Source organism: Physcomitrium patens, chromosome 15 (genome assembly GCF_059467195.1).
Source record: "Physcomitrium patens ecotype Gransden chromosome 15, ASM5946719v1, whole genome shotgun sequence".
Classification (NCBI taxonomy): domain Eukaryota; kingdom Viridiplantae; phylum Streptophyta; class Bryopsida; order Funariales; family Funariaceae; genus Physcomitrium; species Physcomitrium patens.
Window position 1 is genome coordinate 9,029,231 of NC_143424.1, and position 20,157 is coordinate 9,049,387.

At 48.9% G+C, this 20,157-nt stretch overlaps 3 protein-coding genes and 1 long non-coding RNA gene across 4 annotated transcripts; 2 read left to right on the forward strand and 2 right to left on the reverse strand.

Annotated features, from left to right (window-relative positions):
• Positions 1-565: 565 nt before the first annotated feature.
• On the reverse strand, positions 566-1,637 carry LOC149987735 (uncharacterized). The gene is made up of 2 exons (XR_016506673.1): positions 1,231-1,637; positions 566-1,094 (listed from the first exon to the last, which is right to left on the reverse strand). It is a non-coding gene; the product is annotated as an uncharacterized LOC149987735 (long non-coding RNA).
• Positions 1,638-2,866: 1,229 nt separating this feature from the next.
• Positions 2,867-6,890, forward strand: LOC112292631 (putative linoleate 9S-lipoxygenase 5). Its single transcript, XM_024541299.3, has 8 exons — positions 2,867-3,331; positions 3,484-4,002; positions 4,113-4,487; positions 4,604-4,689; positions 4,805-4,912; positions 5,003-5,316; positions 5,482-6,316; positions 6,436-6,890. The coding sequence occupies exons 1-8, from the start codon at positions 2,938-2,940 to the stop codon at positions 6,619-6,621; spliced, it is 2,817 nt and encodes a 938-aa protein (XP_024397067.1). The 5' UTR covers positions 2,867-2,937; the 3' UTR covers positions 6,622-6,890.
• A 1,941-nt stretch (positions 6,891-8,831) lies between these two features.
• Positions 8,832-13,470, forward strand: LOC112292632 (putative linoleate 9S-lipoxygenase 4). Its single transcript, XM_024541301.3, has 9 exons — positions 8,832-9,425; positions 9,624-9,904; positions 10,006-10,246; positions 10,571-10,927; positions 11,151-11,344; positions 11,489-11,796; positions 11,923-12,189; positions 12,310-12,874; positions 13,009-13,470. The coding sequence occupies exons 1-9, from the start codon at positions 9,056-9,058 to the stop codon at positions 13,192-13,194; spliced, it is 2,769 nt and encodes a 922-aa protein (XP_024397069.1). The 5' UTR covers positions 8,832-9,055; the 3' UTR covers positions 13,195-13,470.
• Positions 13,471-14,005: 535 nt separating this feature from the next.
• On the reverse strand, positions 14,006-18,644 carry LOC112292633 (putative linoleate 9S-lipoxygenase 4). Its single transcript, XM_024541302.3, has 9 exons — positions 18,051-18,644; positions 17,572-17,852; positions 17,230-17,470; positions 16,549-16,905; positions 16,132-16,325; positions 15,680-15,987; positions 15,287-15,553; positions 14,602-15,166; positions 14,006-14,467 (listed from the first exon to the last, which is right to left on the reverse strand). The coding sequence occupies exons 1-9, from the start codon at positions 18,418-18,420 to the stop codon at positions 14,282-14,284; spliced, it is 2,769 nt and encodes a 922-aa protein (XP_024397070.1). The 5' UTR covers positions 18,421-18,644; the 3' UTR covers positions 14,006-14,281.
• Positions 18,645-20,157: the final 1,513 nt, after the last annotated feature.

A 20,157-nucleotide genomic window follows, 5' to 3' on the forward strand; every position in this document is an offset into this window, starting at 1 on the left:
CAAATAAAATTAAACTTACTATTGATTGATATCAAACGGTTCTAAAAGCTAGTAGATATACAAATTTATCTTAATAATATAGAATCAATTTTTTTATTCGTAACAAATACATTAAACAAGTTTATGCATAGTGTTTGAATTTTACATCTATAGGTGACAAATCAAATCCTCCATTATATCAAAGACTCAATTGAACTCAATATCTTCTAAAAAACCGATTGTAGCCCTAGAATAATGGAGTTTATTAATTTGGATTGAAAAAATTATAAGATGAATTGCAAGTCAATCATTAAATAGGTATTTAATTTTGCTAGAGGTCTTATCTCTTAGGCATTAAAAGACAAAATATAACAGCCATATCATCAACTAATGCCAAAACTAGAGCCATATCATCAACTAATGCCAAAACTAGAGCCCTTACCAAAGGCATCAAAGAAACCATATGAATAAAAATAATATCCTCAAGGTTCTATAGGATAAAACCAAATCCAATAGCATTATTTTGCAACAACTAGAATAACTCTAACTTAGCTAGAAATCTCATTTTCTACAATAAAGTCAAAAATCAGGGAAATATAGCTAGATTATATACAAAAAAAATGTCCTCACAAATATTGTAGATTTTTTCTATTTTCTAATCCAAGATCAAGTTTCAAATATTTTTACTAAAGGTTTAGACAAATAGAGTTTCACAAAACTAAGAAATAAATTAGATATTCAAAGTCTAAACTCAATAGGTAGCTAGTAACAAACGACTCAGCACCACGTAGAAATCCTAAAAATCTATTACAGATTTCTCTGCCTCCTACAGGACCTTAAAATTCCTATATTCAGCACCTTTGAATCATATCACTTGTTTCCGCCCAGCTATAGCTGATGCAAGGGTGACGACCTCGTCACTCAACATAGTACTACTTCAAACCTCATGCGACCCTCAACTCTTGGTACTACCTCTTTGAACATTCAGCCTAGTGGTGCAGTTGAACTGCCTCACTTGATGACGAGCAATGCAGCCATGCAAAGGCCAACTCAAAACACTAGCAACTCACCCATTAAAAAGTCACCACGAGATATCACAGTCCCAGAAAGATCACCTAAATTTGCAGCCGCAAACACAACAAATTAATGACGTAGTCTACCACTTCCAAACCAGGACAATCATGAGATCCTATCACGACAATAGATTGAAACATCCTTATCACAGACCACTTTGTCCCCCGTAAAACACACCTTCGCCCATGCTCTCCCCACTCTTGGCCATGAGTCTCCACCATTGTTCCAAGTTGACGTGAATACTCCGCCTCCTCTCGATAGTTGAAAATTCAGTGATCACCTCGGCTTGTATCCTATTATGGGTGTATCCAAGTGAGCGGGCGTGTCAGATACACCCCATCTGTACTGCTCCCTGTCACCATATCAACTTCTGTCTCTGGGTCTCAATGGCGAGTATTTGTATCCCCCTTCTGGGACTCGACAACTCGTGAATCCAAAATCTGTGCTTGTGACAACGCCCATTATGTGTTTCTGAATTCTGTGTTCTGTCATTGTGTGTCTGTACTCCGCCAAATCTGTGCACTTTCACCCTCGAGACTCACGTGACCCCACGACGTCGCTGCACATGGTTATCCTAGGACTCCGCATTCCAGCGACTGCAGCCTACAGTACGCCCCCGTTGTCTTCATACAGGAATGCTTTTGTAAAAAGCCTATTGGAATGCGAGGTTGGCCAATTTTCAGAATAATTCTCGATATCATAACTTTCATTCGAAAAGAAAAGTATATTGGTGCCCAAATTTGGTGATCTTTGACCAATTCAAATATCAGGGACTCTCAAGAATCCTTGCCCTGCATCCCCGTACATTCAGCGGCGTGACTCATGTAGCGTAATTCTGGATCCCTGTTGAAATGGATGCTTACCGCCTCCTTCTTTCGCGCACGAATGGACATCCGATGTGCCCTTGCATTACAATATCTCCATCGGTGAAAAAATTAACTCCAACGCAACCAAGTTGGTGGACCGACGAGGTTTTACTTTTCCACAAACACCATTTTGAAGTGTGTCACAAGCACGCTGAATGTGGGGAGGGATCCATTTGATGCGGTTTCTTTTCAGTCCCCTTCACAATGCATTGGCTAATAATAGGAATGATTCCCACTCGTGTTCGAAAGATTCCAGCGGAGAGCACGTTTCAGATTTTAGAACGAGTCGAGGTAATCCCAACTCTTCTGTTTGCTTGGTTTAGGCAACGAAGGTAGAGGTGACTGTGCAGATGGTGACGTGGACTGGCGCTGTCTCGTCATCTGCCATATCCATTTGCTGCACGCTGTGATGTTTGTCCACTTCAGGCAGTCCCACGCATTGCTTGCCTGCCACAGCTTCACTTTTGCTTGGGGGTATCACTGGGTGCAGCGAGTTGCTACCCCTCCTGCCGCACCTAACACATGATTCGCACGGCTAATAATCCAGGTAGTGCTAATTATCAAGTCTCCGCATGAGTGGCTTCCTGAACCCGAAGCTGTTGTTGCCAGAATAGGGGCCGGGGTTTTCCCTTGCTAGAGGCAACGGAAAGCAGACTCGTGGATTGAAGATGGATGTGTCAGTTGGACATGCTTGTAGGACAATTCAACAGAAATGAGACGGAGCTCATAGTAACTTCTCTTTGTCAACGGCGATCTTTCGAGCCGTAATGACCACCAGGGATGGCCCACTTTAAACAAGGTATCCAGAAGGCCAGGATTTAAATTAATCGTGAACCGAGCATTCAACGGCCAGATGCAACACGATCGGCGAATCCGGAAGGACTTGTAGCTCCCGGCTCCCAATAGAAGTACCCCTCAGAGAACCTTACTCAGCAACTCCAGGAAAGGTGAGAGGCACCGCGTGCGCCTTGTAGCGAGGTTTGATCGATATTGGCGTTTGATCACGCTGCCCGACGCCATGATGCTCAACCGGTTGGAGACGGGGAGCCTTGCTTCGGCATTTCGTGGCTCCCGGGAAGAGTTTGTGGTGAGCAGGGGGAGGTCTCCCGGGCGATCGCAGTCGATTCAAGTGCGAGCCAGCTCGGGCGGTGATCCAGCAGGATGGCTGCAGACCGCCTCGAAGCAGCTCGGCAAGCTGAGCAGCTTCGGGGAGAAAAGGAAGACTGCGACCAGCACTTCCACTCGAGGACCCTCCGGCGACAACGTGCAGTACACGGGCGTTGCCACGACCATGAAGAAGCTGAAGGTGCTGGACCTGATCGACCGGGTTGCGGACATTCAGGACGACACCAGTGAGATTGTGGGAGGAAAGCGCGTGACCGTTCAGCTCGTGAGCAAGGATGTCGATCCAAGTAAGTGGAAAATCCGGTCGCGAGCTGTCCCGCCGAAGTTCCCAATCGGGTCCCGTTTGTGCTGTTGAACTGTCGTGCTTTGTGTGGCCGGCGTTTCACCCTGCTGCAGGAATCGTAATTTCTGACGGCTGTGGTTGGAATTGTTGTTGCAGAGACGGGTGAGAGCATGAAGAGCAGTGAGGTGATCTTCCCAAACTGGGCTGGGCTTGAGGGACCAGCTGCCTCGCTCATCGACTTCGTGCTCGAGTTCACCGTGCCCAAGTCATTTGGCGTCCCAGGGGCCATCCTTGTGAAGAACGCCCACCCGAACGAGTTCCTACTGGTGTCGTTCGAACTGGAGCTCCATGACAAGAGCAAGGCACATTACGTCACCAACTCGTGGGTGTACAATACCGAGAAGACAGGGGCTCGCATTTTTTTCCAGAACACGGCCTACCTGCCGGACGAAACTCCAGCCTCCCTCAAGGCTTTAAGGGAGCAGGAGCTTATCAACCTTCGAGGTGACGGAACTGGTGAACGACAAATCGGCGATCGCATATACGACTACGCGGTATATAATGACTTGGGCAACATAGAGCAGAACGAGAAATTCGAGCGACCCAACCTGGGCGGCAATGACATGTACCACTTTCCTCGCAGAATGCGAACAGGTCGACGCAACACCACGGTCGGTAAGTATCTTCGGTCGGAGAGGGACTCAGGGCAGGCAACAAGATGAGTTAAAGAGATATTTTGGAATCCATGAAGCCAGAGAAGACTAACAGTGAAAAGTCACATGCAGAGGCGAAGAAATTTCCCGGAATGGTGTACGAGACGCGGAAGACGAAGGGTGATTTTTACATCCCTCGCGATGAGGCCTTCGAGCGCGCGAAGATGTCCGATTTCCTGGCGGACGGATTCCGCTCCATCGGTCACTCCGTATCGTCGAAGGTGACCGGCTTCGTGACGAGGAAGCAGGAGTTCGATACCGTTGAGGAGATCAAGAAGCTCTACGCGAAGAAGGGAGAAAAAGTGGGAGGGATCAACAACGTCTTGCCCGACAAAGAAGACATCCCGGAGCAGGAGCAATACCCTTTGGTCTTTTTGCAAGAAGTACTAAAGCCAGATGGAAAAATGGAGCATCCGCTGCTTTATCCTCTTCCTCAGCTGTTGCAAGGTAGGGACTCGCTCCCAGTGCAGGGTCGCATTTGCAGGCTCTGTCCGATTTTCACACCAATGTTAGATATACGAATGTAGAGGTGTTTGATTGTGGACGTGTTGGTTGTGAGACAGCCGACGACACGTCCTGGAGAAGCAATGACGAGTTTGCTCGGGAATTTCTGGCGGGATTGAATCCGGTGATGATCACGCGGGTGAAGGTAATCGTCGTTGACCTCATGGGTATCGGCTTAGGGTGAAGATTCGTGCCTGTCGGAAGGTTGATTGGGACGCGGTGGTATTAGCGCTGACTGTGAACGTGGTCTCGATGGTCAGGAGTTTCCAATTAGGAGTTCACTCGACCCTGCGGAATTCGGTGATCCCACATCCGCCATCACCAAGGACCATATTGAAGGTAGCTTGGAAGGCCTGAGCGTCGAAGAGGTGAGTACATGTGCTGTCACAGGGTGTCAATTCAGTCCGGGCGCTTTGTGGACGTAGTTGACGGGCACTGTGATGGTGTTTGTTCTGCAGGCGGTGACAAGTAACAGGCTGTTCGTCGTCGATTACCACGACGCGTTCCTCCCGTTTGTGGCGAAAATCAACGCACAACAGAACAGCGCAACATACGCCACCCGAACACTTCTTTTCTTGTCCAAGGATGGAATCCTGAAGTTGCTCGCGATAGAACTGGCCCTGCCCCCGAAGACGGTCGGAGAGGAGAGGATCACCCGTGTGCTAACCACCCGAAAGGACGATCAACTTTGGAAAGTGAACTGGGAGTGGGAGCTGGCGAAAGCTCACGTCTCGAACAACGACATCACCGCGCACCAAGTTTTTAGCCACTTGTGAGTGCCGACCGTGTTCCTTTTACTTCGTTGGTCTAGTCTATGTGGGAACGAAGGTCAACGTTGTTGCGTCGTCATTTCCTTCTGTCATTTCTGCGTTTTAGTGTTCTTCCGATTAGTGAGAAGAAAGAAGCATCCAATTCCTTGAGTTCGATGCGTGTACAGCTCGCGGTGTCACGCGGTGACGGAGGCGGTGATCATTTGCTCGAACCGTAACCTCAGCAAGCTGCATCCGCTCATGCAACTGTTGGCACCACACTTCAAGAGTACGCTCGAGATCAACCGGCAGGCACGAGCGACTTTGATCGCCGCGGGTGGGTCTATCGAAACTCACTTCACAACACGCGCGTACTCGTTGGAGATGGCTGCCGTGAACTACAAAGACACGTGGACGTTCGAGTCGCAAGCACTGCCTACCGACTTGGTCGCCAGGGGCATGGCGGTGCCAGACCCGGATTCGCCGCACGGAGTGAGGCTTGTGGTGGAAGACTATCCGTACGCCGCGGATGGGCTCGAGCTGTGGGGCGCTCTGAAGGCGTGGCACAAGGAATACGTCGATATCTATTACAAGGATGACGCCGCTGTGCTGCAAGATAGTGAGCTCATGACATGGTGGACCGAAATGCGGGAGAAAGCTCACGAGGACAAGAAGGACTCGCACGGGTGGCCGGAGCTGAACTCGAAGGAAGCTCTCGTGGACATTTTGACGACTGTTATTTGGATACCTTCGTGCCTGCATGCGGCTGTCAATTTCGGCCAGTACGACTTCGCGGGATTCATGCCGCACCATCCCACACTCACCCGACGCCTGCTTCCGGAGCACGGCAACGAGAAGGACAAAGCAGACTTCAACAAGAATCCGGAGAAGTATTATCTGACATCCATCTCCAACATCGACTCCACCACAACTGCGATGTCTGTGTACGAGGTGCTGTCGGCGCACTGTCCGATTGAGGAGTACATTGGCGAGCGTCGCGGGAATTGGACCAACAACGAAAAGGTACGTAGAGACTGTTACCTCGAGTTTACTATTTATCGGGATGTCTGTTTTTATATATGTGAGAAACTCATGTTTAACTTGATCTGCATGTAATTGATCACTATGCGGACTTGTTTCAGGTGTTGGCCGCATTCAAGGGCTTTAAGGAGAGCGTAAATGAAGCGGACGCTGTGATGAGGGCACGCAATGCGGATCCGAAGCTGAGGAACAGAGGTGGTCCTGTTAAGATGCCGTATCAGCTGCTCCGGCCTCATTCGAAGCCTGGTGTGACATCCATGGGTGTGCCCAACAGCATCACCATATAGGACAGAAGTAGTCGTGGGGGCTGTACCGCCGTACAGAGTAAGATAAGTACGAATGCCTAAAGCCTGGCCACACAGTGCGGGTGTAGGGTAGTGCGAACAGATAGTAAGATTCAGCAATGCAACTGCCATTCGTTTTGGTTCGATTTTGTGATACGATAAAAACTATTTCAGATGACACTGGAGAGACCAGAGCAGCACAAACAATCGAAATATGCATTTATACGCTTAAGGAATGAAGTGAATATTACCATTGGCATTAGGAATTGAAACTGAGAGCTTGTAATCATAACGGGCAAGACATCCCGACATTGTACGTTACGCTATAGGTAGGATATTTGTGAGTGATTGAAGGCGCTTCAGTGGTTTCGATTCGGCGAAAGATCACTACCTCTTCAATATTAACGAGGAAACATCTGCAGTGCTTACAATCAAACAAATATTTATTTGTTGCACACCATTCTAAACCTCAAAGATGTTGCCAACCATCAAAACATTCCAATATGGTCCCCGTCATTTTAAACTCAAGGTAGCGCCTAAAAACAAAATACTCAAAGGTGACATATGTTACCCGGACATATAGTAAGATGGATTTAATTCTGCTAAAAATTAAAAAATCATACTGATAGTAAATTACATAACTCCTAACCTCCAGACCCTTTTCCTGCTGTAAAATTGTTCAGTAATACCTGCATTATAATCAAGTATGTTACAGTAATATGGTCAATGTAAGCCAAAAGTAATGTACATTCTTGGAATGTGCAAGGCGAAGGAATTAGTTGTTATTACTTATGGTACAGAAAATGGTCTAACCTTATATTTAAATCTGTCAACAGACACATCTTTCAATTCAAGATTTAATTAGTACTGCAACGTGATGTGTACGTTTGGAAGAAAACGATGCAAAGCGCAAGGAAGAGATATATTGGCTGAGAGAACAAATATCCAAGAGTTCGACTTTTCACTTTATGAATCACTACTTAACAAAACTATTCATACATAGCAGTTTGTTTATTTATGAAAATTAAGGTTTGTGTTTTTCTTTTACTTCCATAAAGTTCTTCAACAATCCATTTGTCTAAGCTAAAAATACTCTCCATAACTTCTCAACATATCATAAAATTTTCCTACATATGAAAACTTTCCTATGTTCCCAGTTAGTCCTGAAGTCTGCACCTTCAACAAGAAACCATGATCCATTCATGCCTTTTCTGTAAACAAGAACATGACCAAAATTTCCTTACTAAAGGCCATGGTCGAATGCCTGAGCTTTTTCCCAGGAAAACACAAGGTCTTTGATCTCCATTCCCACAACCTTCATGCAGAAGGACAGAGAGCTGATATTTTGAACGGGGCCCACATGAACCCACACACGAGAAGCTCGTTGTCCACCCAAAAGGATCATGCAAAAGTTTCGCGTATGAAAATATAGGGGCTGTCTGTTACTTTTTGGAAATTGTCAATTTCTTTGGCAGTGAAATTGTCCATTTATTATATCTCCAGCTAAGACCTTTTTGTGAGAATGGGCGATGCATCCTGCTTTCGAGTGTGATGGAGGAAAGATACCAAGCGGAGCGTGGCATTCCGAGGGCGATGCTGGACACGAGGCCTCAAGGCCCCGTGACCCCCATCCCTTGTTGGGACTATTAATTTAGGATCTCCGAGAGTCCCACGCTTTCCTCGCCTCTCAGCAGAGGGATAACGCTCCGCTCGCATTCGCATGATTCACCCTGCATGTTGGATGTCGTTTGATCCGTACCCCTTAACAGAGGTGCTTCCAGTGGGCCACTGCGTATGTCTGGATCCGTGTCTGTGGGGTCGTTTAAGCTGAACCAGCTGAGAATTGGTGGCATGCTGTGCCACCTCGGACGTCCCTCGAAATTCGCTTGGGGTGGGGATCATTGCGGAAATGCACTGTTTCTTTTTTTACTTCCTAGGCTTTTTGGGTTTTGAATCGACAATCCAGGCGTCCCACCCGGTTGAGGGCAGCTGGAGTTCGGTCCTGCCCGGACATTTGTTGATTGCGATTGCAAATGATAATTCTGCTTGGCACCTAGGTCATTAGGCCAGACTCATACGAAGTCCGCTTTGTGAATCGTCCTGGGAATTGAAGCTGGCAGCGCGGAGATAGGGAGTGCCTTTTTGATCAGCTCAATGCGGTGGGGTGGTACTAAACGCCTGCTGATAAAGATAAATCTCTTAGTCAACGTTGTGCAGGATCGACCGAGAGAGGGCTGTATATCCAAGAACGTGACAACAGGGTGGTCGAAGTCGGAGCCTTGGAACAGACGCTGATTGCGTTGGGCGGGCCGGTTTCTCGACGTTGGTTAGTGGTGGATACAGCGGGTTGCGGAAGAGATTGAGGGTCGAGAGGCAGTCCGAGGTGAACCTAAGTGCGCGGAAGACGAGGAAGAAGAAGTAGCTTGCAGCTACAGTCATGTTGCTGAACTTATTCAAGACCGGCACCGTTGCATCGACACCGGCGTGCCGCAATGGCGCTTTTGTGAGGAAGTCCAGCAGATGCGGAAGGCCGGAGCCGCTGCAGGTGCGCGCTTCAGCGAGCGCCGAGGGGGCAGGATGGCTGAAGTCAGCGTCGTCGAAACTCGGCAAGATTGTCGAGAAGAAGGTCCAAGGTCCCAGCAAGGAGGGTGTCGGTGAGACGGTTACGTTCAAAGGAACGGCCGTAATCGTGAAGAAGTTGAAGTTGTTCGACGTGATGGATCGCGTTGCGGACATCCAGGACGACGCCAGTGAGCTCAGGGGAAAGAAAGTGACTTTCCAGCTTGTGAGCAGCGAGGTCGACTCAAGTGAGTTGGGCTTTTCCCCACCTTGTGACAACGTTTATTTGTGTCAAAAATAACGTGAAATCATGTTTCATTGGATCCCAACCGATCGTCGTCGAGGAACAGCATCGCTAAGACGGTATGTTAAGAGATTGAGGTTGTTGAAGTATTGGCGGGTATGTGGTGAGTGAGTGAGTGTGTGTGTTGGATCCGGAATGGCAGGCACAGGGGAGCTTGTGACGAGTGAAGAGGTGACCCTCCAGGGCTGGCTCAAAATCTTCGATTCAATCACGGCAGAGAAGCTCAGCTTTAATGTGGAGTTCTCCGTGCCCAAATCGTTCGGCGTGCCCGGAGCCATTCTCGTGAGGAACAACCATCCCAACGAGTTCCTTCTGGTGTCGTTCAAGCTTGACCTTTCCGGCGGAAGCTCCGCCGACTACATTACCAACTCGTGGGTGTACAACACCGAGAAGTCGGGACCGCGTGCCTTTTTCTTCAACACGGTAATTGTTCGTCGATCTCAGTTCGATGCAAGGGCTGTGGTCGAGATCCCAGTGTGGGTGATTGTGCGATGGTCTCACAATCGCTGTTTTGGGGTTTGCAGCCACTGCTGCCGCATGAGACTCCTGCCGGGCTGAAGGAATTGCGCGAGAAGGAGCTCAAGGAAACGAGAGGCGACGGAACCGGCATGCGAAATGAGACCGAGCGCATCTACGATTTCGACGTCTACAACGATCTGGGAACGCCCGACGTCGACCCAAAGAATGTTCGGCCCACCCTGGGTGGCAGTGCGGAGTTCCCCTTTCCACGTAGAATGCGGACTGGCCGTCCCCCGACGAAATTCAGTAAGCCTCGTTCACAGCATATCCCTGACCCCCAAACATGCTATAGGAAACGCGTTAGTGGTGGGTGCCTGTGCCACTCACCGCTACAGGCTGTGGTGGGAATGTTTCCACTGTCTCCATGCTCTCTGGAACTTTAGAGCAAGGCCTACCTGGCTATTAGAACTGAAGGTTGCGTAGCCGCGTACTTGCTAGCAGAAACAGACTGTTCGAGTGGAAAGTGTGTCCTACACATGCAGTTTGAGGTGTCCGTAATCGAACCGGTGGGATGAGATGAGTAGCGCATTCTGACATTTCGAGAAAGTGGTGCGCAATTCTACTGTGTAGGCCCAGAGTTTGAGAGCCGGGCAGCTGACCTGTACGTCCCCAGCGACGAGCGCTTCGATTACGTCAAGTTGAGCGATAACAAGGCGGATATGGCTCGAGCTGCAGCCCACGCCATACCGTCGAAGATTTCTACCAAACTGAGTAGGAAAGAGAGCTGGTCCAGCATGGAGGAGATCAAAAACTTGTATTCTGCACCAGGCGAAGAGGTGGGAGGAATCAACAATGTGTTGGGTAGCAAGGAGGATGTGTCTGAAAAGGATCAGCACCCGTTGCTATTCCTGAGGGAATTCACTTCCAAGCGTGCTGACGGCAAGGATAACGACCTCCTGAAGTTTCCTCTTCCTCGGATCTTGAAAGGTACTCCCATCGATCACGCCGTGATTCCTCCAACCCCCCCTTGCCGTGCGCTGTCTCCCTCCAGTTGCGCTGCGCTAGGATTTTCGCTTCGGGCTAGGGTATGGAGAGTCTGAAGTGACTCCTTGAGGTGTCGAGATTGGGACTTGAATTGTGGCAGAGGTCTTGTTGCGTTACCCTTGATGTGCACGAAGTGCCTGACAGTCGTGACGTGTGCATCGTGAAGCCGATGAGAAAGCGTGGCAGACCGACGCCGAATTTGCCCGGGAGTATCTCGCGGGCTTCAACCCTATCGAGATTGAGCTTGTCAGGGAGTTTCCTATCAAGAGCAAACTCGATCCTGCGGAATTTGGTGATCCCACCTCTGCCATCACTGAGCAACACATTGACGCCAAATTGGAAGGTCTCAGCGTCGCGCAGGTACCGTGAGCCGACTTCGAATCGTTCAATGTGGATTTGTTTGGTTGTGGCTCAACTACCGGAGTGTGTCACAGTCCTGTTTGCAAACAAATAATTGTTTATTGTTTTCTTTTTCGCTTTCCTTTACCGGGACGATGCGCGCAGGCCGTGTCCGAGAAGAAGCTTTTTGTGGTGGACTTTCACGATCTTTTTCTCCCATGGGTGGGAAGTATCAACAAATTAGAGAACAGCAAGAACTACGCCAGCAGGACACTTTTTTTCTTGTCGAAAGAAGGGTCACTCAAGCCCCTGGCGATCGAGCTGGTTCTTCCCCCGAGGACTAAGGGTGGAGAGAAGAAGGCCCGGGTGTTTACGCCTCCAGCGGATCCCTCAGAGACGGATCACATTTGGCAGCTCGCAAAAGCTCACGCCACCAACAATGAAATGACTGTGCATCAATCTGTCAACCATTTGTGAGTGTCGCTCCTCTTTGATGTCAAGTGTTTCCGTCAAGGAATGTGCAGGTCTCTTTGGAGGCGAGAGGGGCAAAGTTTCTATGTGCTTGACGATCGTTAACTGATCCGCCTCGTTTGGTGCAGTACGCGTTGCCACGCCGTCACCGAGCCCATGATCATCTCGACACACCGTCAGCTCAGCAAGCTTCACCCGATCCATCATCTGCTGTTCCCGCACTGCAGGCACACGTTAGAGGTGAACAGTACTGCTCGACTCAACCTCCTTCCTGCGGGGGGTACGATCGAGCAGATCTATACGCCTCGTGAGTACGTCGTGCGAATGGCTTCTGCTGCCTACCGAGACTTTTGGACATTTGACTCAAATGCGTTGCCGAACGACCTCATCAGGAGGTATCAGTTTTGCGCAATCCAGACCATCATTTTTTCTTGACGGTAGTTTCTAGTTTTGGTGAAGTGATGGATGATGATTTCTCTAGAGCGACCGCTCACGCTTCTTTCGCTCGACTTCAGGGGTATGGCGGTACCAGACCCTAACGCTAAACACGGAGTCAGGCTTACCATTGAAGATTATCCCTACGCAGCCGACGGGCTTGAAGTTTGGGGCGCCATGAAGGCATGGAACACGGAGTACGTTGACATCTACTACAAGGACGACAGCGTTGTGCAACAGGATGCGGAGCTTCAGAACTGGTACAACGAGTATCGTAATGTAGGCCACGCCGATAAGAGAGACGCACCTGGGTGGATTCCAATGGACTCGAAGAAAAACCTAGTAGAAATTCTGACAACAGTGCAGTGGATTCCAACGGCCATGCACGCCCCTATCAACTTCGGCCAATTTGACTACGCAGGGTTCATGCCCCACCACCCCTGTATGTGCCGCCGCCTGATTCCAGAGGAAGGGAGCAAAGAAATGGAAGAACTCCGAGCTGATCCCGTGAAGTTCTATCTATCGACTATCTCCGATACGGACACGACAACCACAGCCATGGCGGTATTCGAAGTTGTGGCGGCCCACGCTCCCAACGAGGAGTACATCGTCGAGCGAATTCCAACTTGGACGCAGAATGAACAGGTAATGTCTCTCTCCGCTTCGCCGCAGAGATGCGCTAGACAAGCGAAGCCTTCAGACGAGTACAATTCGCAGGAAGAGATATGGTGCCCGTCAACTGTTCATCACTGAGATCTTTGTTCCGTGTGCTTTTGCAGGCTAAGGCCGCATTCCAGCGATACACGGACAAGCTGCGAGAGATTGACGATTTGATTGTGAGGCGCAACCAGGATCCGAATTTAAAGCATCGGTGTGGTCCTGCTCAACTGCCTTTCGAACTTCTGCGGCCATTCTCAACCCCTGGTGTGACGGGAAGGGGTATCCCCAATAGCATCACAGTTTAGAAAAGAGAGTCCGATATACAGTGTAAACCTTTCTCCCGGTGGTGCCCGCTATTGTGCAGCAGTAAGAATGACAAATGTGCCCAGTCCGCAACGTTTTAAAGCGAAGTGGAATTAATCTTGAGGCGACTTTCGATCATATCTTTCCCAAATTGACGAACAGATGCATTACATTAGTGACGGATGAGGTGGCTACTTTAAAACATGTGTGAGAATCCTTGCTATGTCCATCACATTCTGGCAACTAAGGAATCAAGGAAGCATTTTATTTCAATTAAATGATGTTGAGTCTATGGCTTGAAAGCCTTGTCCATGACTCGTTGTCGAGGGGCTTTGTGCAGCTTGCTTTTTTGACATATGCAAATACGCTTTGCTAAAATTGTTTGATATATATTAGTAGTGGGTGTGTTCATTTTACTGTATTAAGAGACTATGAGGGAGATATCGTGAATAAGTGAGTAGAATTAACGAAAAAAGTGATGTTGATATGTTGCATATTGTACGATGTTGGAGCTGCTAAGTTTGAGCCAACAATCATTTCATATGTGCACCAAAAACCTCCAAAGAAGTAGCATGCTATATCTAAAACCAATTCTAGTCATTTAAAACAATTTGTCGAAGGTCAGTTCATGCACATTGACATGTAGAAGGTCAGTTCAGTTCACTTAAAACAGTAGAATGTACATACCCAACAAACTAATATATATCAAACAATTTTAGCAAAGCGTATTTGCATATGTCAAAAAAGCAAGCTGCACAAAGCCCCTCGACAACGAGTCATGGACAAGGCTTTCAAGCCATAGACTCAACATCATTTAATTGAAATAAAATGCTTCCTTGATTCCTTAGTTGCCAGAATGTGATGGACATAGCAAGGATTCTCACACATGTTTTAAAGTAGCCACCTCATCCGTCACTAATGTAATGCATCTGTTCGTCAATTTGGGAAAGATATGATCGAAAGTCGCCTCAAGATTAATTCCACTTCGCTTTAAAACGTTGCGGACTGGGCACATTTGTCATTCTTACTGCTGCACAATAGCGGGCACCACCGGGAGAAAGGTTTACACTGTATATCGGACTCTCTTTTCTAAACTGTGATGCTATTGGGGATACCCCTTCCCGTCACACCAGGGGTTGAGAATGGCCGCAGAAGTTCGAAAGGCAGTTGAGCAGGACCACACCGATGCTTTAAATTCGGATCCTGGTTGCGCCTCACAATCAAATCGTCAATCTCTCGCAGCTTGTCCGTGTATCGCTGGAATGCGGCCTTAGCCTGCAAAAGCACACGGAACAAAGATCTCAGTGATGAACAGTTGACGGGCACCATATCTCTTCCTGCGAATTGTACTCGTCTGAAGGCTTCGCTTGTCTAGCGCATCTCTGCGGCGAAGCGGAGAGAGACATTACCTGTTCATTCTGCGTCCAAGTTGGAATTCGCTCGACGATGTACTCCTCGTTGGGAGCGTGGGCCGCCACAACTTCGAATACCGCCATGGCTGTGGTTGTCGTGTCCGTATCGGAGATAGTCGATAGATAGAACTTCACGGGATCAGCTCGGAGTTCTTCCATTTCTTTGCTCCCTTCCTCTGGAATCAGGCGGCGGCACATACAGGGGTGGTGGGGCATGAACCCTGCGTAGTCAAATTGGCCGAAGTTGATAGGGGCGTGCATGGCCGTTGGAATCCACTGCACTGTTGTCAGAATTTCTACTAGGTTTTTCTTCGAGTCCATTGGAATCCACCCAGGTGCGTCTCTCTTATCGGCGTGGCCTACATTACGATACTCGTTGTACCAGTTCTGAAGCTCCGCATCCTGTTGCACAACGCTGTCGTCCTTGTAGTAGATGTCAACGTACTCCGTGTTCCATGCCTTCATGGCGCCCCAAACTTCAAGCCCGTCGGCTGCGTAGGGATAATCTTCAATGGTAAGCCTGACTCCGTGTTTAGCGTTAGGGTCTGGTACCGCCATACCCCTGAAGTCGAGCGAAAGAAGCGTGAGCGGTCGCTCTAGAGAAATCATCATCCATCACTTCACCAAAACTAGAAACTACCGTCAAGAAAAAATGATGGTCTGGATTGCGCAAAACTGATACCTCCTGATGAGGTCGTTCGGCAACGCATTTGAGTCAAATGTCCAAAAGTCTCGGTAGGCAGCAGAAGCCATTCGCACGACGTACTCACGAGGCGTATAGATCTGCTCGATCGTACCCCCCGCAGGAAGGAGGTTGAGTCGAGCAGTACTGTTCACCTCTAACGTGTGCCTGCAGTGCGGGAACAGCAGATGATGGATCGGGTGAAGCTTGCTGAGCTGACGGTGTGTCGAGATGATCATGGGCTCGGTGACGGCGTGGCAACGCGTACTGCACCAAACGAGGCGGATCAGTTAACGATCGTCAAGCACATAGAAACTTTGCCCCTCTCGCCTCCAAAGAGACCTGCACATTCCTTGACGGAAACACTTGACATCAAAGAGGAGCGACACTCACAAATGGTTGACAGATTGATGCACAGTCATTTCATTGTTGGTGGCGTGAGCTTTTGCGAGCTGCCAAATGTGATCCGTCTCTGAGGGATCCGCTGGAGGCGTAAACACCCGGGCCTTCTTCTCTCCACCCTTAGTCCTCGGGGGAAGAACCAGCTCGATCGCCAGGGGCTTGAGTGACCCTTCTTTCGACAAGAAAAAAAGTGTCCTGCTGGCGTAGTTCTTGCTGTTCTCTAATTTGTTGATACTTCCCACCCATGGGAGAAAAAGATCGTGAAAGTCCACCACAAAAAGCTTCTTCTCGGACACGGCCTGCGCGCATCGTCCCGGTAAAGGAAAGCGAAAAAGAAAACAATAAACAATTATTTGTTTGCAAACAGGACTGTGACACACTCCGGTAGTTGAGCCACAACCAAACAAATCCACATTGAACGATTCGAAGTCGGCTCACGGTACCTGCGCGACGCTGAGACCTTCCAATTTGGCGTCAATGTGTTGCTCAGTGATGGCAGAGGTGGGATCACCAAATTCCGCAGGATCGAGTTTGCTCTTGATAGGAAACTCCCTGACAAGCTCAATCTCGATAGGGTTGAAGCCCGCGAGATACTCCCGGGCAAATTCGGCGTCGGTCTGCCACGCTTTCTCATCGGCTTCACGATGCACACGTCACGACTGTCAGGCACTTCGTGCACATCAAGGGTAACGCAACAAGACCTCTGCCACAATTCAAGTCCCAATCTCGACACCTCAAGGAGTCACTTCAGACTCTCCATACCCTAGCCCGAAGCGAAAATCCTAGCGCAGCGCAACTGGAGGGAGACAGCGCACGGCAAGGGGGGGTTGGAGGAATCACGGCGTGATCGATGGGAGTACCTTTCAAGATCCGAGGAAGAGGAAACTTCAGGAGGTCGTTATCCTTGCCGTCAGCACGCTTGGAAGTGAATTCCCTCAGGAATAGCAACGGGTGCTGATCCTTTTCAGACACATCCTCCTTGCTACCCAACACATTGTTGATTCCTCCCACCTCTTCGCCTGGTGCAGAATACAAGTTTTTGATCTCCTCCATGCTGGACCAGCTCTCTTTCCTACTCAGTTTGGTAGAAATCTTCGACGGTATGGCGTGGGCTGCAGCTCGAGCCATATCCGCCTTGTTATCGCTCAACTTGACGTAATCGAAGCGCTCGTCGCTGGGGACGTACAGGTCAGCTGCCCGGCTCTCAAACTCTGGGCCTACACAGTAGAATTGCGCACCACTTTCTCGAAATGTCAGAATGCGCTACTCATCTCATCCCACCGGTTCGATTACGGACACCTCAAACTGCATGTGTAGGACACACTTTCCACTCGAACAGTCTGTTTCTGCTAGCAAGTACGCGGCTACGCAACCTTCAGTTCTAATAGCCAGGTAGGCCTTGCTCTAAAGTTCCAGAGAGCATGGAGACAGTGGAAACATTCCCACCACAGCCTGTAGCGGTGAGTGGCACAGGCACCCACCACTAACGCGTTTCCTATAGCATGTTTGGGGGTCAGGGATATGCTGTGAACGAGGCTTACTGAATTTCGTCGGGGGACGGCCAGTCCGCATTCTACGTGGAAAGGGGAACTCCGCACTGCCACCCAGGGTGGGCCGAACATTCTTTGGGTCGACGTCGGGCGTTCCCAGATCGTTGTAGACGTCGAAATCGTAGATGCGCTCGGTCTCATTTCGCATGCCGGTTCCGTCGCCTCTCGTTTCCTTGAGCTCCTTCTCGCGCAATTCCTTCAGCCCGGCAGGAGTCTCATGCGGCAGCAGTGGCTGCAAACCCCAAAACAGCGATTGTGAGACCATCGCACAATCACCCACACTGGGATCTCGACCACAGCCCTTGCATCGAACTGAGATCGACGAACAATTACCGTGTTGAAGAAAAAGGCACGCGGTCCCGACTTCTCGGTGTTGTACACCCACGAGTTGGTAATGTAGTCGGCGGAGCTTCCGCCGGAAAGGTCAAGCTTGAACGACACCAGAAGGAACTCGTTGGGATGGTTGTTCCTCACGAGAATGGCTCCGGGCACGCCGAACGATTTGGGCACGGAGAACTCCACATTAAAGCTGAGCTTCTCTGCCGTGATTGAATCGAAGATTTTGAGCCAGCCCTGGAGGGTCACCTCTTCACTCGTCACAAGCTCCCCTGTGCCTGCCATTCCGGATCCAACACACACACTCACTCACTCACCACATACCCGCCAATACTTCAACAACCTCAATCTCTTAACATACCGTCTTAGCGATGCTGTTCCTCGACGACGATCGGTTGGGATCCAATGAAACATGATTTCACGTTATTTTTGACACAAATAAACGTTGTCACAAGGTGGGGAAAAGCCCAACTCACTTGAGTCGACCTCGCTGCTCACAAGCTGGAAAGTCACTTTCTTTCCCCTGAGCTCACTGGCGTCGTCCTGGATGTCCGCAACGCGATCCATCACGTCGAACAACTTCAACTTCTTCACGATTACGGCCGTTCCTTTGAACGTAACCGTCTCACCGACACCCTCCTTGCTGGGACCTTGGACCTTCTTCTCGACAATCTTGCCGAGTTTCGACGACGCTGACTTCAGCCATCCTGCCCCCTCGGCGCTCGCTGAAGCGCGCACCTGCAGCGGCTCCGGCCTTCCGCATCTGCTGGACTTCCTCACAAAAGCGCCATTGCGGCACGCCGGTGTCGATGCAACGGTGCCGGTCTTGAATAAGTTCAGCAACATGACTGTAGCTGCAAGCTACTTCTTCTTCCTCGTCTTCCGCGCACTTAGGTTCACCTCGGACTGCCTCTCGACCCTCAATCTCTTCCGCAACCCGCTGTATCCACCACTAACCAACGTCGAGAAACCGGCCCGCCCAACGCAATCAGCGTCTGTTCCAAGGCTCCGACTTCGACCACCCTGTTGTCACGTTCTTGGATATACAGCCCTCTCTCGGTCGATCCTGCACAACGTTGACTAAGAGATTTATCTTTATCAGCAGGCGTTTAGTACCACCCCACCGCATTGAGCTGATCAAAAAGGCACTCCCTATCTCCGCGCTGCCAGCTTCAATTCCCAGGACGATTCACAAAGCGGACTTCGTATGAGTCTGGCCTAATGACCTAGGTGCCAAGCAGAATTATCATTTGCAATCGCAATCAACAAATGTCCGGGCAGGACCGAACTCCAGCTGCCCTCAACCGGGTGGGACGCCTGGATTGTCGATTCAAAACCCAAAAAGCCTAGGAAGTAAAAAAAAGAAACAGTGCATTTCCGCAATGATCCCCACCCCAAGCGAATTTCGAGGGACGTCCGAGGTGGCACAGCATGCCACCAATTCTCAGCTGGTTCAGCTTAAACGACCCCACAGACACGGATCCAGACATACGCAGTGGCCCACTGGAAGCACCTCTGTTAAGGGGTACGGATCAAACGACATCCAACATGCAGGGTGAATCATGCGAATGCGAGCGGAGCGTTATCCCTCTGCTGAGAGGCGAGGAAAGCGTGGGACTCTCGGAGATCCTAAATTAATAGTCCCAACAAGGGATGGGGGTCACGGGGCCTTGAGGCCTCGTGTCCAGCATCGCCCTCGGAATGCCACGCTCCGCTTGGTATCTTTCCTCCATCACACTCGAAAGCAGGATGCATCGCCCATTCTCACAAAAAGGTCTTAGCTGGAGATATAATAAATGGACAATTTCACTGCCAAAGAAATTGACAATTTCCAAAAAGTAACAGACAGCCCCTATATTTTCATACGCGAAACTTTTGCATGATCCTTTTGGGTGGACAACGAGCTTCTCGTGTGTGGGTTCATGTGGGCCCCGTTCAAAATATCAGCTTCTCTGTCGCTTGTATAGTTGGTCTTTTTGTATTTTCTCTCCTCTAAAATTTAAAATCGACAGTATGGCACTGTTGGTTGAATTGTGGTGAAGATAATAGCTTTTGGTTGTATAATTTTTCTCATTCAATAAGTGGCCTGTGTTGGTGTTGTTGTCATGCTACAAAATTGTAGTGGCTCCTTTAAGACTTATGTGTCATGGACATATATATATTTATTCCAATAATTACCTATATGATTAGATATAAGTAGGTTAAAATAGATTAATTTCATAATATCTTCCAAAATCGTTTTTTAGAAGCTTTATAGATACCATTTTGATTTCACATGTATTTGTAGTTGATTAATAAAATAGAAACTTGGTCAACAAATTAGCACATGTCATATGTGTTGGTAGCTTATAGAACAAGCTAACTATGTAGTACAAATTTAGAAAACTTACCTTATAAATTAAAATATGTCTTGCAAAGTCAACATATGTTAAAGGTCCTATAAAACATTGTCATATAGCTCTTAATTGGATAGTATATATGGAAACAAGAGTGAAGCCTTCTTCACTTTTGTAAATGCCTTTTTAATCTTTAGTTTTATTTAAAGACTTTCTAGTCTTCTTGTCTTTGACAATAGCCATTTTA

Bases quoted from the DNA above. Each gene is read 5' to 3' on its own strand.
- LOC112292631 (XM_024541299.3), top strand. From the start codon at position 2,938: ATGATGCTCAACCGGTTGGAGACGGGGAGCCTTGCTTCGGCATTTCGT. The intron at 4,690-4,804 runs GTAATCGTCGTT...CTCGATGGTCAG, and splicing joins TGATGATCACGCGGGTGAAG to GAGTTTCCAATTAGGAGTTC. The intron at 6,317-6,435 runs GTACGTAGAGAC...GACTTGTTTCAG, and splicing joins ATTGGACCAACAACGAAAAG to GTGTTGGCCGCATTCAAGGG.
- LOC112292632 (XM_024541301.3), top strand. From the start codon at position 9,056: ATGTTGCTGAACTTATTCAAGACCGGCACCGTTGCATCGACACCGGCG. The intron at 10,247-10,570 runs GTAAGCCTCGTT...TCTACTGTGTAG, and splicing joins CCGTCCCCCGACGAAATTCA to GCCCAGAGTTTGAGAGCCGG. The intron at 11,345-11,488 runs GTACCGTGAGCC...CGATGCGCGCAG, and splicing joins AAGGTCTCAGCGTCGCGCAG to GCCGTGTCCGAGAAGAAGCT.
- LOC112292633 (XM_024541302.3), bottom strand. From the start codon at position 18,420: ATGTTGCTGAACTTATTCAAGACCGGCACCGTTGCATCGACACCGGCG. The intron at 17,471-17,571 runs GTAATTGTTCGT...TGGGGTTTGCAG, and splicing joins GTGCCTTTTTCTTCAACACG to CCACTGCTGCCGCATGAGAC. The intron at 15,167-15,286 runs GTATCAGTTTTG...GCTCGACTTCAG, and splicing joins CCGAACGACCTCATCAGGAG to GGGTATGGCGGTACCAGACC.